At 39.3% G+C, this 17,572-nt stretch overlaps 1 protein-coding gene across 1 annotated transcript in view; it reads right to left on the reverse strand.

The window, feature by feature from the left end:
• The window catches only part of ryr1b (ryanodine receptor 1b (skeletal)), a 128,457-nt gene that overhangs the window by 59,308 nt on the left and 51,577 nt on the right, over window positions 1–17,572 (reverse strand). Inside the window, exons 31-61 of the mRNA XM_073850155.1 lie at window positions 15,210–15,418; window positions 14,777–15,129; window positions 14,545–14,674; window positions 14,292–14,452; window positions 13,840–14,002; window positions 13,678–13,764; window positions 13,340–13,566; window positions 10,769–11,213; window positions 10,119–10,676; window positions 9,584–9,784; window positions 9,384–9,495; window positions 9,113–9,256; window positions 8,679–8,952; window positions 8,026–8,143; window positions 7,794–7,926; window positions 6,026–6,120; window positions 5,782–5,917; window positions 5,511–5,694; window positions 5,315–5,426; window positions 4,292–4,412; window positions 3,969–4,138; window positions 3,663–3,883; window positions 3,485–3,575; window positions 2,050–2,190; window positions 1,804–1,967; window positions 1,345–1,423; window positions 1,166–1,255; window positions 928–1,068; window positions 752–829; window positions 590–665; window positions 373–496 (exon numbers count right to left, since the gene is read on the reverse strand). Coding sequence (XP_073706256.1) covers window positions 373–496; window positions 590–665; window positions 752–829; window positions 928–1,068; window positions 1,166–1,255; window positions 1,345–1,423; window positions 1,804–1,967; window positions 2,050–2,190; window positions 3,485–3,575; window positions 3,663–3,883; window positions 3,969–4,138; window positions 4,292–4,412; window positions 5,315–5,426; window positions 5,511–5,694; window positions 5,782–5,917; window positions 6,026–6,120; window positions 7,794–7,926; window positions 8,026–8,143; window positions 8,679–8,952; window positions 9,113–9,256; window positions 9,384–9,495; window positions 9,584–9,784; window positions 10,119–10,676; window positions 10,769–11,213; window positions 13,340–13,566; window positions 13,678–13,764; window positions 13,840–14,002; window positions 14,292–14,452; window positions 14,545–14,674; window positions 14,777–15,129; window positions 15,210–15,418 — 5,338 coding nt within the window. The remainder of the gene's footprint in view (window positions 1–372; window positions 497–589; window positions 666–751; window positions 830–927; window positions 1,069–1,165; window positions 1,256–1,344; window positions 1,424–1,803; window positions 1,968–2,049; window positions 2,191–3,484; window positions 3,576–3,662; window positions 3,884–3,968; window positions 4,139–4,291; window positions 4,413–5,314; window positions 5,427–5,510; window positions 5,695–5,781; window positions 5,918–6,025; window positions 6,121–7,793; window positions 7,927–8,025; window positions 8,144–8,678; window positions 8,953–9,112; window positions 9,257–9,383; window positions 9,496–9,583; window positions 9,785–10,118; window positions 10,677–10,768; window positions 11,214–13,339; window positions 13,567–13,677; window positions 13,765–13,839; window positions 14,003–14,291; window positions 14,453–14,544; window positions 14,675–14,776; window positions 15,130–15,209; window positions 15,419–17,572) is intronic.

Here is a 17,572-nt window from a genome sequence, read left to right on the forward strand (position 1 = left end):
AATTTCAAGTCAGTTTACAGAGTTCATAACAATCAACATACAAATTGCAATGATGGTGATGTCCGAGCTACAACGTTTACACACACATACCGCAAACTTTCAAAAATGGTTATATATAAATAATATATTTATACAATTATGACACTTCAATACCAAAAGGTTGCTGACCCATGGCCTAAGAAGACCTGGAGCTATGTTTGGAAGTAACGTCTACAAAGTTTGTATGCAAAATTTGTTTTTCTTCTTTACATGCTCTCAGAGCAAAACCTAAGAAACTTCAGCTACTGACAAAGTACAGCGACAAGAAATGGTAATTTTAGACTTTAGTCATTATAACACTAACATTTCTTCTTGTACATATCAGTTGGGTACCTGGTGACAGCGTATCCATTAAACTGGAGGAATTTGAGCAGGTCTTGGGCTTTCTCTCTATCTCTTGCCTTCTCTTTGGCCGTCAGTGTATCATATGGTACCAGCAAAGGATGGGTGCCACCACCTATGAACACAAAAAACACAAAATCTAGCAGACAGCCCAAGGGTTTATCTTATAAATAATACATCTGTTTTATATTCTGAACATTCTTTTTACCTTTGGCTTGCAGCTCCATCTTTTTCTTGCGGCCCCAAGTGTTATGGTAATTCTCAGCAAGCTGTTCTGCCATGGACTGAATAGACAGAAACATGAGGAATGAATCAATCTCAAGGGTTTCAGAATGCTAAAAAATTATAGTCTTGTACTGAAATAATATACCTGTAGCTCTCTAGACAAGGCCATGCCTGTCAGGTCCACTGGCTGAGGAGAGTATCCCTGGCTGGGATCATAGGTGGCCTGCAGGAGATGGATATATATATTTTGGATATTAAGTTTGGATATTTAGTTCATAAAACATGCAATTTCCGTCTTCCTTGTTCCATCTCTTTTTTTACCTGAGCAGTTTGGGAGATCTTCCTGGTGGCCTTCACTTCAGTCTTCTCAGTTTCTCCCTCTCTGGCTTTCTCCAGAGTCCATTCCCATGCCAGCATGGCCTTAATGGACTCTTTAAAGGGCCAGCGGTAGATCTCTTTATCCTAGTGAGAGAATACAAAAGTGAGGTTGATCTAGATTTTAGAAAACCAACTGTAACAACCAAATGATGAAGAATAATCAAAGAAGATCCATTAAGACCTTCTCTGAGAAGGTCTTGTATGGTCGCAGCATGGGGTGAGTTTTGCTGTTCTCATCTAGAACTTCTCCATATGTCCAGTTGTTTTGAATCTGGAGTATAGAAACAAAAGGTTACACGCCTATTCCCAGATCCGCAATGCTTTTGGCTTTCACAAATGAACATAAGTGCTGATACTAACCTTTTCAAAAGCCCATTTATCATGCGTGTGCTCAGCATATTTGTTAATGAAGGCATCGAGTCTCTCAGGAATGATGGTGCTGAAAATAAGCAAAAAGGAAATATAATCATTTAATTGCTACTGTTCATTCGAATATGAATCTTTTTTGACTCCTTCTAAATGATTCTTTCTGTTTCTAGTTCGGTTGGTTAATTTGGTCCGGACCAAAATGGAAAATGATACATTTGGTCCTGGTCCTCATCTGGAAGTGGACCGAGACCCATCTTTTTACTTGTTTGGTGTGTACCGAGGTTTGGATAGCATAATTCACACTTATTCAAATGAATCGCAGTGACTGAGCAATCGCACCAGAGTTTGTTTTAATCTAACCAAACACCCGAACACACCCTTAATACCAGAGGTTCCCTTTAGGTTTTGGTATGGGGTAAGATTATTAAAATTAGCTGATTATTTTCTCACTTGGTTGTCTCCACTGGTTTGGGGTCAAAGTTTCCTTCAGCATCAACAGATGCTTTCTTCTCAGTCATAGATGAATAGCTAGCATCCACATAGTCTGGAGGGATGGCACCCGCAATGGCGCAGATGCAGGGCATGGCGATCTTAAACAGCTCTGCATCGAATTTCTACAGAGATAAGATGGCATGTAAGTGTACACAGACATTTTAGTTCAAATTTGTCTGTTGAAACTATTGATGTTTGTCAAACCTTGTGTGCGAGGGACTCAAAGATGCCCCAGAAGAGTTTACGAGAGAGATGCAGCTCTTCCTCTGATGTGACTCCAAAGTTCGCCCATCCATTTGGCAGGCAATAATACTTCCAGCAGCGTTCATAGTGGTTGGTCAACAACTAAATGAAAGTTAAAAAATTAGTTGACTTTCTGAAAAAAATTGAGAGTTTTTGACGAAAACATTATAGGATTTTTCTCCATATAGTGAACTTCATATAGCCAACTGTTTAAATTTGAAAATAAATGACTCTTTTAATTTGATCTGGTTTTTCCTAGTGAATCACTTGAAATGAATGATCAAAGTCACAAGTTTGAATCAATCAAAGCGGTTCCAGTGTAAAAGACTCAATTGATTTGGTTCATCTGTTCCTCTTTTCGCATCTTCAGACATGTTTACACAACAACACTGTCAGTACTACTATTTGCTTTGCTCGATTGCTTTCTTACATTAACTGAAAAAGGTATGATTTTTTTAATGCATTAAAAATAGATACATGCTTATTGACAAAATTAAATACTTGTTTCATAGATACATTGTCTTTCAATAATTCAAGCACTTTTTAAGCACCTTTTTAGGAATATTGCTATTTTCAAGGGTTTTCCAAGCCTTACATTTCAAAAAGTCAAATTCAAGTACTTCAAGCACCTTGTACGAATCCTGAATTTGGACCTTCAACTCACTGGCCACCGTTGAAGTCCACTATATTGAGAAAAATCCTGAAATGTTTTCCTCAGAAAACTGTAATTAATTTTCAACTAAAGAAAGAAAGACATAAACATCTTTGAAAGCTTGGAGGCGAACTAATCTTTTGAAGCACAAAATATGAGCACAAGAAACTAAAAATTCAATGCACCTACAGGACAGACCAAAAGTTGGACACACCTTTGAACCAAAGTTTTCTTTATTTTCATGACTATGAAAATTGTAGATTCACACCGAAGGCATCAAAACTATGAATTAACACATGTGGAATTATATACATAACAAAAAAGTGTGAAACACCTGAAAATGTCATATTCTAGGTTCTTCAAAGTAGCCACCTTTTGCTTTGATTACTGCTTTGCACACTTTTGGCATTCTCTTGATGAGCTTCAAGAGGAAGTCACCTGAAATGGTTTTCACTTCACAGGTGTGCCCTGTTAGGTTTAATAAGTGGGATTTCTTGCCTTATAAATGGGGTTGGGACCATCAGTTGTGTTGTGCAGAAGTATATATAGTATATATATAGTATATATAGAATTAAATATTTCATAGAATTAAATATAATTCCACATGTGTTAATTCATAGTTTTGATGCCTTCAGTGTGAATCTACAATTTTCATAGTCATGAAAATAAAGAAAACTCTTTGAATGAGAAGGTGTGTCCAAACTTTTGGTCTGTACTGTATATAAACAAACTATACTTGCATACCTTAAGGGGCATCTTGGCATACTCGTTTAAGATTGGCACATCAAACACCAGCCGTCTCAAAAGATGCTGCAACATAGATGGCCGCAAATACCTAAAACACACAAACATTACTTCATTAGCTATTATATTTAAAGTTGTCATTTCTGCATTTGAGTGCAGCGTTACAGAGTTGACTAACTTGACAAGAGACATAAGGCAGTCCTCAATGACGTCCCTCTGGGCCTTGGTAAGGGCACGACCACGGGACAGTCTGTAGATGGTGTGCAGCATTGAGTCGATCATGATGGCACGGTGTTCTGTGCCAGCGAACAGTGGGGCACATTTTGTGAGCAGAGGAAGCACAGCCGAGCACAGGTAACGGTTTAGAGCCAGAGCCATCTCTGTGGTGCTGAATGCTGCCTGGAGTATTACAATAATATTATATTATAGTATGAAAGGTAAAGTAGTGATGATGAAATATGAATACTTCATATTAAAAGCTCACCGTATCTAGAGAGGCTGCAGCTCTCATATCGGGCAGGAAGCCCACTTCTAACACATGCAGCAGGAAGTCCTGGTTATCAATGCCATACACTCTGTCCAAGAAAAGCACCATGGAGGCTTTGTGGTCTGGCACGAAACTCGCTGACATTTTTGGCTCGACAATCTGACCATCTATGAAAAGTAGCACAGGAAAAATAAGAAGAGTTGAGCATACAGAAACTGTATGGAAGCTGGTTTCCACCTTAGAGTAAAAAGTAAAACAGATAAAAACAGGAAAAAGTATATTAAAACATGAAATGGTAATATGGTGACTATATTGTGTACCTTTGCCAAAGGTGGGGATTTGAACAGGAAGGCTTATGACTCCCACCAGGTCTTCAATGGGCACAAGAGACCTCAAGATGGCTCTGATTCTCAAAGCTTCGCCTTTACCTGCTTGGATCAGCTGTGAATAAAGCACAGGTTTAAAATTGAAGTCTATATGAAATCTGTAGAAATACGACCTTCATCTTATATACTACTGTTTAAAAGTTTGGAGTTAGTAAGTTTTTTTTTTTTAAATCATGCTTTTATTCAGCAATTGTTACAGCAAATGCATTTGTAATGTCGAAAAATTAGTTTAATGATATTTAGAACATATTATAAAAGAGTCCTGGGGGTGGGGGGGTGGGGGTGTATAATAGTTTCCACAAAAACATTAAGCAGCACAACTGCTTAAAACTTTAAGAATAATAAGAAATGTGTCTTTGGCACCAATTCAGCCTATTAGAATCGTTCAATTTGTGTGATCATGTGACAAATTCAGTTTTGCCATTACAGGAATAAAATAAAATAAAATAAAATAAAAAAAATTAAAAAAATAAATAAAATAAAATAAAAAATAAAATAAAATAAAATAAAATAAAATAAAATAAAATAAAATAAAAAAAAATGGTTTCCACTGGTTAAATAATTAAGTATTTAAAATAATAACAAAATACAATAAAATAAAATTAATAAAAAAATAAGATAAAAACATTTGTCATGGACTCCACTGGTTAAATTAATTACGTTTTTATACTTAAAATAATAATAATAAAATAAAATTTAATTAATGAAAAAAAATTATGAAACAAAATACAATAAAAACATTTGTCATGGACTTCACTGGTAAAATAATTAAGTTTTTATAATTAAATTAAATTAAATTAAATTAAATTAAATTAAATTAAATTAAATTAAATTAAATTAAATTAAATTAATTAAACTAAATTCAATTCAATTCAATTCAATTAAAATTAAATTTAATTAAATTAAATTAAAACATTTGTCATGGACACCAACGGTTAAATAAGCTGTTTTACTTACATGCATCTCGGGAGCACAGCGACCCAGCAAGTCAATAAGAGCACAGTAAAACGACATGATAGCATTTCCAAGATGCACTCTGTTCTCTTCATGTTGCTCCTCCCCTCCAAAGCTGCCAACCATTCACAAGGGGCAAAAAAATGGAATTTAGATAACATCATATAACGACAAATGATGTAAGTGAAAAGCGTCTTACATGAAACGTCTGTCCTTTTTAGGAGTTGGCCCATCTCTGGCAGGATCCTCAGAGATCTTAATGGCCTCTTCAATAGCAGCTAACAGACCTGCACCACCCTCTCCTCTCAAAGCAGGGCCGAAGCACTCAGGCCGACGAATCAACAGACGAACAACCACATTGGCGTTCTCCTCTACGCTCTCACCTGCAAGGGGCAACACAAACACAAAGTTTAATTATGAATGCCTTCAAACAAAGGAGTCAGAAAGAGAATTACACTAAATTTGCTTACCGTTTACAAACACAGCAAAACGCAAGAAGTCCAGATATCGTTCTCCTCCACCTGGATTCCATCCTATGTCAGGGTAGCCTTTAGACAGAAGCATGGGACACATCCGAAGGCCACATCCAGCCAGATACGTCACCACCTGAGTAGCCCAGCAAGCCGATGATTATTTTTTGGAGTTGTAGTACAATATAAATGTACTGTACAATAAAATCACTAGTTACAAAATACAATTTGTTCAGTGCATTACCATCTCAAGGTCTTGCTCTTGCAGAGCCAGTGCCAGTTCATTGTTGTCGATGCAAGATGCAGCAGCAACATCCAAAGGAGTAGATCCACTCACTCCTAAAAAAGCAACACAAAAAAATCATCAAAAATTTCTTAATTTGTCTTCCGAAGATGAACAAAGATCTTACGGGTTTGGAACGACATGAGGTGGAATCATTAATGACAGAATTTTAATTTTGGGGTGAATTAACCCTTTAAGTGCCACAACAGACTAAAGTCTCATTCACACCACTGATTTCGACAGTACACAGTACTGCTTAATTCTGTGAGAAAAATTAAGTACACTCCACGGTTATAATGATATACAGTATCTCACAAAAGTGAGTACACCCCTCACATTTCAGCAACCATTTTAGTATATCTTTTCAAGGGACATAGTATAGAAATGAAAATTGGATATATTTTAGAGTAGTCAATGTGCAGCTTGTATAGCAGTACAGATGTACTATGCCCTGAAAATTACTCAACATACAGCCATTATTGTCAAAATAGCTGGCAACAAAAGTGAGTGCACCCTAAGTGAACTTGTCCAAAGTGTCAATATTTTGTGTTAGGACCATTGTTATCTGGCACTGCCTTAATCATCCTGGGCATGGAATTGACCAGAGTGGTACAGGTTGTTGCTTAGATCCTCTTCCACTCCTCTATAATGACGTCACAGAGCTGCTGGACATTAGACACATGGTGCTTCTCAACATTATGCTTGAGGATGCCCCACAGGTGCTTAATAGAGTTCAGGTCTGGAGACATACATGGCCGCCCAATCACCTTCACCTTCAGCTTTTTCTTGGTACCTCCCACCAGGGCTGGACACCATCTGAGCCAAACAAGTTTATCTTATAGTCTCATCAGACCACAGGACATGGTTCCAGTAATTCATGCTCTTGGACAGGTGTCTTCAGCAAACTGTTCGTAGGCTTTCTTGTGAGCCAGCTTCAGATGAGGCTTCCATCTGAGATGACGCCCATGCAAACCAACTTGTTGCAGTGTGCAGCGTATGGTCTGAGCACTGACAAGCTGACCTTCTACTTCTGCAACCTGCTGGCAGCACTCATGCATCAGTTTTTTTTTGCCAGGTTCTGCACCTGATGCACAGAACAAGTGCTCAACTTTGTTGATCGACCCTTGCAAGGCCTGTACCGAATGGAACACATCTTGGAAATCCTCTGTATGACCCTGACCACTGTAGTGTAACTCGGTTTCAGGGTGTTACTGAACCTCTAATAGCCTTGGCCATCATTGTGGAGAGCAACAATTCTAATTCTCAAATCCCCAGAGAGTTCTTTGCCATGAGATGCCATGTTGAACATCCAGTGGTCAGTATGAGAGAATTGTACTTAAAGAATCAATTTCAACTGCTCTAATACAAGATACACAACTTTGTATGGTCCTGTCAGGCAGACAAAAACATTAGCATGATTAATAGGACATGTGGCTTTGCATGGTTAAACAACATACTGCTGTTATCACTTAAGGTGTACTCATTTTTGTTGCCAGCTATTTTGACAATAACGGCTGTATGTTGAGTTATTTTCAGAGGACGGTAAATCTATACTGCTATTCAAGCTGCACATTAACTACTCTAAAATATATCCAAGTTTCATTTCTATAGTATTGTCCCTTGAGAAGATATACTAAAATGGTTGCTGAAATGGGCTGTACTTACTTTTGTAAGATACTGTATAGTAATATACTGACACAGAGTAACAACATCATACAAATTGACCAACCCAATCCAATGCCACTGTTCTGTAGCAGGTATGAGAGGTGGTCAAACATGGAACGCTGGTTCTGACGGCTGATCCTGCAGAAGTAGCACAGGAAGCGACAGCAACTGGTCACCATTTGTGGGAATCGAATTTGCTATAGATGAAGAAAAAAAAACAGAGTCAGCTCCTTGTCCTCTTTCAGTAATATCAATTTTATATTCAGTATATATTTACAACATAAACATCAAAGTACCTTAGAGTCTCCTCCACCTCCCAATACGTTGACCATAACCTCCATGACGGTCTCATGCATGCCCAGAGCTCGCATCAGGTTAGGGTGCTGGTAGAACACCTTGTTGTTCATAATGTTCCTATGAGACAGGAGACAATATGCATTTAAAATACTACACATGATACAAAAGATATGACGTTCAGCTAAACATAATGACTCTAGTGAAGTTCAGGGCACTAGAACAAACTAGGTAAACTATAATAAGGTAAACTTTATTAAACAGAACTTCGAGATGTAAACTTGCAATTGTGAGAATAAAGTCAGAATTGTCTGATAAAAAGTCGCAATTACCTTTATTTTTTATTCAGCGGCGGAAATGGGCTTCCATAGTTTCAAACATCAATAATAATAATAAAAAAAATGTTTCTTTAAGTACCAAAAGATCATGTGACACTGAAGACTGGAATAATGACTGCTGAAAATTCAGCAATATGCCATTTTAGGAATATATTACATTTTAAAATATATAAAAATAGAAAACTGTTTTTTAAATTATAATATTTCACACTACTATTGTTTTACTGTATTTTTTATCAAGTATACACAGCCTTTGTGAGCACAAGAGACTTGGAAAAAAAAAAAGAGAAAAAAATACAAGCATTTGAAGTACGCACCCAATGCTCTGAATCATAAGCCTCTCCTCTTCCGGGCCCATCTGGACGATTAGAAGGGAACGGATCTGTCCTAGGCACTCCAACAGGTCCATTGTGTCCTGTACGGACACAGCGTTGATGGCATAGGCCTTTGGCAGGGCACGGATCAGCTCTCCCAGAGCGTCATACTGCCGGTGAAGAAGACTGAACATGAGGCGCACCAACTCAGGGTTCTGAATAAAGGATTCCTGTGCCCAGTGGATCATTGTGTGGGATATCAGTTCCTGTAAAGTACCTGAGAATAGAATGTTCTGAAAAGGTTAGACTAACACTAAAAATAAAAAAATAAAAGCAGTACTAAAGTACTAAAAGCAAAAATATTGATCTATATTTGCATCCATTAGATGAGGTGAATCTGAACAACCTACTCAAGATGGTTTACTGCATTTACTCACTAGGTTTGGGCTCTTCCTCTGGTTCTGGCTCTTCTTCCTCCTTTTTCTTCCTTAAGGTCTTGATCTTTTCCACTAAACTGAGCAGTCTCCTGCTCAGAGATGCTTCTACCTCTTCCTCCTCTGCTTCTTCTTCTACATGGACACCTGAGGTACAAAAACAAATATGGATAGGAACCACATAGTCTAGTAAATTCTTTCAAAGCAGCTGCATGGTGTTTAGTTGTTGTAATATGGCCAAAAAGTAATTTTGTGAGATATCTTAAACACTGACCACAGTGATTCAGGAGCTCATTGTGGAAATTTTGGAGGGTTTCCCGTACTTCCTCTGGCACGGGGCAATCCTCTTCTTCTGGGCTGTGCTTGAAGTTAGTCAACAGGTAAACCTACATATATATGCAAGAATCGGTGATTAGTCTCCCTAAAAGCATTTAAAATTACACAGGTATGCGGGTAAAGAGTTGTATATTATACTTGTTCCAGAGGAGGAGAGCGAAACTCTCTGGTCCTGCGAGCCGTCTCTGCAGCAGACATAGTAAATGCTCTCATTAGTTCGTTGTATCGTTCACGCTGATTTGACTGGATCTGCTTTACAAATTTATCAGAGAATGCCAAAATTGCCTCAACTCTGTGTCTGAGCTCACAGTCACAGAAATACTGTAGAAGAGTACACATCTGAAAGAGAGGTTGAAACATGCAGAGTAAATATTAATATAACATTCAAACAAGAGAAATTATACATAATATGCAGTATATACAATAATGTAAGATTTATATTCAAAATATATGTAAAATATGTACAGACAGATAGAAAAAATAAATATACAGACAGACAGACAGACAGACAGACAAATATAGAGAGACAGATAGATATAGATAGACAGACAGATATAGACAGACAGACAGATAGATATAGATAGACAGACAAATAGATATAGATAAATAGACAGACAGACAGACAGACAAACAGACAGATAGATAGATAGATAAATAGATAGATTAAACGTGCCTGCAGTTTTACAGACTCCGGCAGCTTCATTTGAAGTAGTCCCTCCTCTGGTGCCTCCTCTTCCTCCTCTCTGGTCTCCTCTCCTACTGCTTCTGCCTCCTTTTCCTCCTCTGCTTTTTCTCCATCCACCTTCTCTCCCTCCTCCTCCTCTACTGCCTTCTCAACCTCTTCTCCTTCCCGTCCCTCCTCCTTTTTCAGAGCTTTCACCTCCTCATCCTCCTCCTCCTCCCCAACTCCCTCATCCACAGCTTCCTCCTCTCCTTCAGCAGTTTCTTCTTTCTCTTTCACCTCCTCTCCGTCCTCCTTGGGAGCACCTTCCTCTTCTGGTTCCTCTGTCTCTCCTGCTTCCTCTTTCTTTCCGAACACATTGGGATCGATCATCTTGAGAATGTGCTTGACGTCTTCATCGTTGAAGATGCCCATAATGAGAAGGGTGCTGATGAGTTTGAGAATAGGAACGAAGTGGAACTCAACGCTGCCCCCAACAGGATCACGCATGGCCTGGCTGCCATCGAACACGGCTTCTGTAAGCATGCTTAGAGCCATGGTCTTGAGCTCCTGTAAGGGCAGAAAGAGTGCATTAGATATTAACAAAGAAATCATCTGTCTACAAACAATCAATTTTGGACCTCACTGTATCCTCTTCGTACCTGCAGAGGGATGATGGGGCTTATGGTGTACAGATCTGGGTCAGTACCCACAAAGTTGATAGGGGAGAAGTGTAGCTTGGGTCTGAGGCAGGTTGTGAGACCCACTCCTGGAAGGTCATGGGCTGCCTCTGCATCTGGGAAAAGCGTGATGCTGAGTGTCTCTTCCGTCATGGGAATAATAAACTCACGGTTGGTTCCCAAGCGGTTGCGTTTGGCTGACTCCAGGTGGATGCTGATGAGAAGGTCGTAGTAGCCGCTGCGAAGAGGACCAGGCAGGTAGGTGTTCTCGATAGCGTAGAAGAGCTGTGATTCATCCACATGGCTGCAGAGGGCATGGGCCACACGGTTGTTGCCCAATGCACACACGGCGCAATAAAGCATCAGTGTGTGATAGTGGAACTTCAGCAAGTCATGCTGCTCAGACAGTTCCAGAATGTCAATACACCTGTATATGAGAAAGAGGAACATCCACTGTTGAACAATACACAACAACTAGATTAAACAATTTTCAAGACAAACTTTAATGTTGGCTTGAGAAAGCCTTGCCAGACAGAAATTTTGAAGGTTTTAAAGGTGCATTATGTTAATACATAATGTTAATAGCTAGTGGTTGAAATGGGTATTGCAGTTCAAATTGAAGATAATGGAGGGAGTTGTTTTTCCCGCCCTCTCTTCCTCAGACTATGGAAGTTGCTAGGGTCTTCTGAGTGGCAGCTATGCAGTTGCTACGGTGTTGCCATTTGGTTGTTAGGGTATTCTGGGTATGTGCACACCAAAAACTAAGCAAATATTCACATCACGTTTTGCTTACTTGCGGAATGCTCTACTCCATTTTCTGATACAACCGGACATGTCAATAATTTCTCCAATGATTGGCTTGAAACTTTTCAACCTCTGCAGAAGACACAACTGAGGTGTATATAGTGCATTCGCGGGATGTTTTCTGTGTCATGCCCAAAAATAGAAACATTGCACAATACTCTCCTTCATTTTCTCATGTAATCGGACGTATAAAACCTGACGTGACAAACCAGACATGTCAAATCAGCTCTTCGCTGATTGGTTTGCATTATAATGCGTCATGCGAATTTTCCGATCTAATCAAAATTTTTTTAACTTGCGCAGAAGGCGTGATAGCGGAGTTCACAGCAATTGCGTTTTTGCCCGATTTCTGTCATTTGTGTCGCCTAGCGTGAATTTGCTTCTATACACATCTTTGCATTGACTTTCAGTTATTGTTTAGTGATTGCTAGGATGTTGCCATGGTGTTCTAGGTGGTTGTTTAGTTTTTCTAGATCATTGCTAAGATGCAGTTTGGCTTGTGCAACAATGCACCATTCAAATTTTGAGTTCCACGAGATCGAATGATTGTGTAATGCTCCAGTTTGCATCATTAGTGTCGCCTGGTGCAATATGCATCTTTGCATTGACTTTGTATGTAATCTACTCATGTAAAAAAATATTTTGCATTACTGTGCAATTTCTAGGGTGGTTGCTAGGGTGTTGCTATGGTGTTTGGGGTGTTTTTGTTGTATAGTTGAGTGTTATAGTGTGCACACCAAAAGCAAAGTAAATATTCACATAGCACTATTGCTCTAGATTACTTGTGGGTTGTTTTTCGTGTCACTCGTGCAAATAAAAACGTTAATGCTCTCCTCCAGACATGTCAATAAGTTTTTCTCTGATTGGCTTGCACAACAATGCATCATACGAATTTGCCCCTCGAGGTGAAATTTGTCAGCTTGCATGAACAACGCGATTGAGAAGTGTATTGCATGTTCACAACAATTACGCCATCTGGCGCAAATTCATGCATATACACACCTACTTACACAAATAATTAAATTCACTGTTGGTGTGCACACACCATTACTGTGCAATTGCTAGGGTGGTTCGGGTTATTGTGTTTGGTGGTTGCTGGGATGTTGCTATAGTGTTCCGGGTGATTACTAGGTTTTTCTGGATCATGAGGTTAATGAGGTTCTCTGGGTGGTTGCTCGTGTGTTGATATGCAGTACTAGTACTGTTCTGGCTGGTTGCTAAGGTTTTTGCCAGGTCAATGCTAGGGTGTTGCTGTTTGTTGGCTAGGATATTCTGAGTGATTGTTATGTGTGGTTTCTAGGATATTGCCATGTGGTTTATAGGGTGTTCTGGATGATAGCTAGGGTGTTCATAGTCATTGCTACACATTTTCCAGAGTGGCTTCCATGACTGCTAGGTGGTTATTAGGGTGTTCTGGGTGGTTTCCTGGCAGCTGCATACACACATAGTGACTGTTTGGTAGCTAATAGGTTGTTTCTATGCAGTTGCTCAGGTGTTCTGAAAGGTTGCTAAGGTTTTTGCTGGGCGGTTGTTACGCTATTTTGCTAGTATTTGTTGGCTAGGATGTTCTAGGTAGTTGCTATGCAGTTGCTAGTTAGACCAGCTAAAACCAGCTTGGCCAGGCTGAGAGAGTTCCAGCTACGTCCATCATAAACCAGCTAAGATCAGCCAACCCGTTCAGGTTGGTTTTAGCTGTTTTTCTTTTAGGTTATTTAGTTTTTTTTTTCTTCTTTTCTTGTTCTCCTGTACCTGTTCTCTTCAGGTATATGCAGAGCCATCATGGTGAGAGGCTCTGTACATTCCACCATCCAGCCATGCCTCTCGCTCACCCGACCCACTTTTGGATTTAGAAAGTGGTTGGGCATCCGGCTCCAGATCACTGGGGTCAGCATCTCAACATCCAGCCGAGGAGGACACTGGGGCACCGGATTCTTGCGCTCACTACGGAACATGGCCGCTGAAAGAGGCATGATATTCTATGGGATGGAGAAAAAAGTGAGAAATTTATCTTAAAAGGCTACAAATGTTTAGTATTTATAAAAGAAAGCTAAAGACTTTTAGAACCAGAAGCAAAGGATAGCACAAACCTTGAGTTTTCCAAGTTCCAGCTGCAGCATGTTCTGACTAGTCGGCAATACAAACACAGCTGGGAACAGCTTAGTGTTTGGCTCCACCTGAGAGAGCAAATGTATACACATGAGTTCAAATTCTGTGCAACTATAGTTCCTCCTGTGAAGAGATGACCTTACCTGGTAGAAAGTGTTGATCTCCTTCCCATTGGCTGTGAAATTCATGAGACCTGTTGCCAGGTCAACCAAGCAACCAATCACCAGATCCTCCTGGCTGAACCTCTGCTGGGTGCTGCTGCCAAACTCCCCTCCCCACACCATATAGCAGTTACTCCTCCTCATACTGATAAGCAAAAAGAATATCCCTAGTTACAATATTGTAAAAACATTTTTTTGTTTTTGTTTGTTTGTTTAAATTTCAACTGATTCTGAAGGTCGGTGACTAAACTAGGCCACTGGTGCACACTTACATCACCAAAATCAATATTCACCTACATCACCTCACTATACCCAACATTTATTTTTTACTAAACGCTTCTCCACACTGCAGCTTCTTATATTTGTCCTCACTGGCCCACATTTCACTAATTTGACATGGCAGATCAGTGAGCTGAATTTTTATATCATCTCACCTGTCGTGTATGTTGCCCTTGTCGTCTCCAACAGTCAAAGTGACAGTCCGGACCTTAGTCAGGTCAAAGTTGAGGTCATACATGTGGAAGTCTGGGGTGACCCAACCAACCCATACTCCAATAGGTTCTTGCCCGGCGAAGATACGGACTGAGTAATAGTACTACACAGTTGAGACAGAGAAAGAGAGTAGCATAAGTGAAAAAACAGAGAGTGTGTGTGTTATATATTTCAGATCTTGTAATAAAGACTGACTGTGGTTGTATTGAGGATGATCTCGGGGTCATCACGATCGTCGGGTACAACATCCTCAAACAAACGGGGCATAATAGGTTGAGGTGGAGGAGGAGCGATCATGGCTGCCTTTTTAGCTTTAAACAGGAAGCTGAGGAAAGAATTTTGAGGGGTCAAGCATAAACTGCTTTTTTGTACTTATGTCCTCACTACAAATGTCAGCGTGAACTTCATAAAAGTCTTCAGTTCTCACCCTTTCTTCTTTCCTTTCTCGGATGCAGTGTCTTTGTCATTTTCCTTAATGCTCTGGATGTCTTTGGCCACGGATGGCTCCTTTTCCTTCTCCTCCTGCTCTTTGCGACTGGCTGACTTCTTTAGCACCTCAAATTCAGAATCGGGGTCCACCTCCAGCACCTCTTCTTCTGGGATGGTGAGGGTTCGTGTGAGGGGAGTGGTGCCTGCCGGCACCTTAAAGATCAGGTCGAACTCTACAGGCATGCTCAGTCTGAAGAACAGCATGTCTGTGTTGGCATTTTGGGATCCGAATGTCTTGTGGGTTATTTTAATACAGGGGGCGCTGTCTACGGTTCCATCCACACGAGAGACCTACAGGTCACATGAGAACAATAAAAAGGTTCAGAAACTTTATCTATACCTTTAAACTCAACTAAATGACACTTATATACCTCAATGTGGTTGTGGTCGGTGGGCACTGGAACAAATTGGGGGAGGCTCTTACTGAACCACATTGTGATGTCTCTCTTCATGTTGATGGCGAATGGCTCAAAGCCTTCTTGGAGCCCACAGATGGCGAAGTAGCGTAGGCTGCTAACATTCTGACCCAGATTAATACGGCCAACTTGAGAAAGACCCAAAGTGCAGACTGGAATAAAACCTGGAGGGAGGAAACAAAGAGAAGAAGCTGATTTATAGTAGAGGTGGAGGGGGAATGAATACAACATAGTATTGCGATGTTTTGAATAGCAATATTTTTTTTGATACCCAGGCGCCAAGTAGTCTAATCTTTTATTATGTACACAGCAAATATGAATTGAACTGTTGATACTAGAATAACAATCTCTTTTTCAGTCTATATTGCTGTTAACTTTTTTCAGAGATGGAGGCAACAGAGAAATAAATCAGAAAAACTAATTGAATATATACATTTATTTTAGATTTTTCAACAAGAAACCCTTACAAAAATTATCCATGGTTTTACTACAAATAAAACCAAAAAAAAAAAAAAAAAACATGGTTACTGTAGTGGTAACCACAAATTAATCATGGTTTTGCTACACTAGCCATAGTTTCAATATGATATTTGTAGTAAAACTGTGGTTATAAAAATAGTAATCAATACACGAAGAAACCACGGCTACTGAAGGAGATGAATATGACTCTTATTTTTAAGGAGTGTGGTGTGAAAATAAAAAAATACTTTAAACAGGAGGACTTATCTCACACGCCACCATTCAGGGATAGCGCTAGCCTTAGCAAAGGGTGGCAAAGCTGACATTAATTCAGCTACTTTTGGGACTTTTACCATTGAAAAAAGGTAATAAATCATAATGTATATTGTTGTGATGCTCTGCATGTCGCAACATGTGTAAGAACACAATAATATCATATTGTGAGATAAGAATCATGATATTTTTTATAGTGGTACTAGTGTTAGCATTAGCTTTAGCTAAGGATGGCAAAGATGACATTAAACCAGCTTTTTTGGGGGCGTTTGCAGTTGAAAAAAAAATACATATTGCAAAATATGTTATCGCAATACTCAGTGTGTCACAAAATGTGTAAAACTGCAGTAATAGCATATCATGACTTAAAGGGATAGTTCACTCAAATATGAAAATTCTGTCATGAAGTGTTCAATCTTATGTCATCCCAATCCTTTTAGACCTTTATGCATCTTCGGAACACAAATTAAGATATTTTGGTTGAAATCTGAGAGCTTTTTGACTTGTTTATTTCCTTACGTTTCTGGGCCTTGAATGTGTTGCTGTCTATGCAGGGTCAGAAAACTGTCAGATTTCATCTAAAATATTTTAATTTGTGTTCTGAAGACGAACGAAGGTTTTACGGGTTTGGAATGACATGAGGGTGAGTAATTAATGACAGAATTAACTTTAGCTTACAAATTTTCATTCTTGTGTGAACTATCCCTATAAGAACCATAATAATACTATATTGTAAGGCCTCTCCCTGCTGAAAAAAACAGCATATGCTGGTTAGGTATGTTATGGTGCTGGTTTATGCTGGTCCTTTGCTGGTTTATGCTGGTCCCTTGCTGGTTAATGCTGGTCCTTTGCTGGTTTATGCTGGTCATGTTGCTTGTCAAGAACCAACATAAACCAGCAAAGGACCAGCATTAACCAGCAACATGACCAGCATAAACCAGCAAAGGACCAGCATATACCAGCTAAAACCAGCATCCCAGCACCATAACATACCTAACCAGCATATGCTGGTTTTTTCAGCAGGGCTGGTAATTTCCACTCTTTTCGCTAATTTACATAGGAGTAATTTACCACAAATCTATTTGTGCACTGCCTCAAGATGGTATTTTGACAGAACCTGAACTTTCAAAACTGTTATAATTGCATTTTTTCTAACCAACTTAAATGTAGTCTAAATGCACTACATTTAAAGTCTTGAGCAGTCATACAATGGCCTACTATGCCACATGTTCACCCTATTCAGTGCCAAATGGTATTCATTATTGCGTATCTTGAGCCAAAAATGTCATCAACATCAAAGGTGTCATATTAGATTCTGAGAGTTTCAACAGAAGGGTATATTTACAGAGAATAACTTCAGAAGTTCACTTCCAGAACAGATAATTTACTCACCCCCTTGTTATCCAAGATGTTTATGTCTTTCTTTCTTCAGTCATAAAGAAATTATGTTTTTTTTGGAAAAACTTTTCAGGATTTCTCTCCATATAGTGGTCTTCTATGGTGCCCGCATGTTTGAACTTCGAAAATGCAGTTTAATTACAGCTATAAAGGGCTCTAAACAATCCCAGCCAAGTAAGAAGGGTCTT

Source organism: Garra rufa, chromosome 11 (assembly GCF_049309525.1).
Source record: "Garra rufa chromosome 11, GarRuf1.0, whole genome shotgun sequence".
NCBI classification, from domain to species: domain Eukaryota; kingdom Metazoa; phylum Chordata; class Actinopteri; order Cypriniformes; family Cyprinidae; genus Garra; species Garra rufa.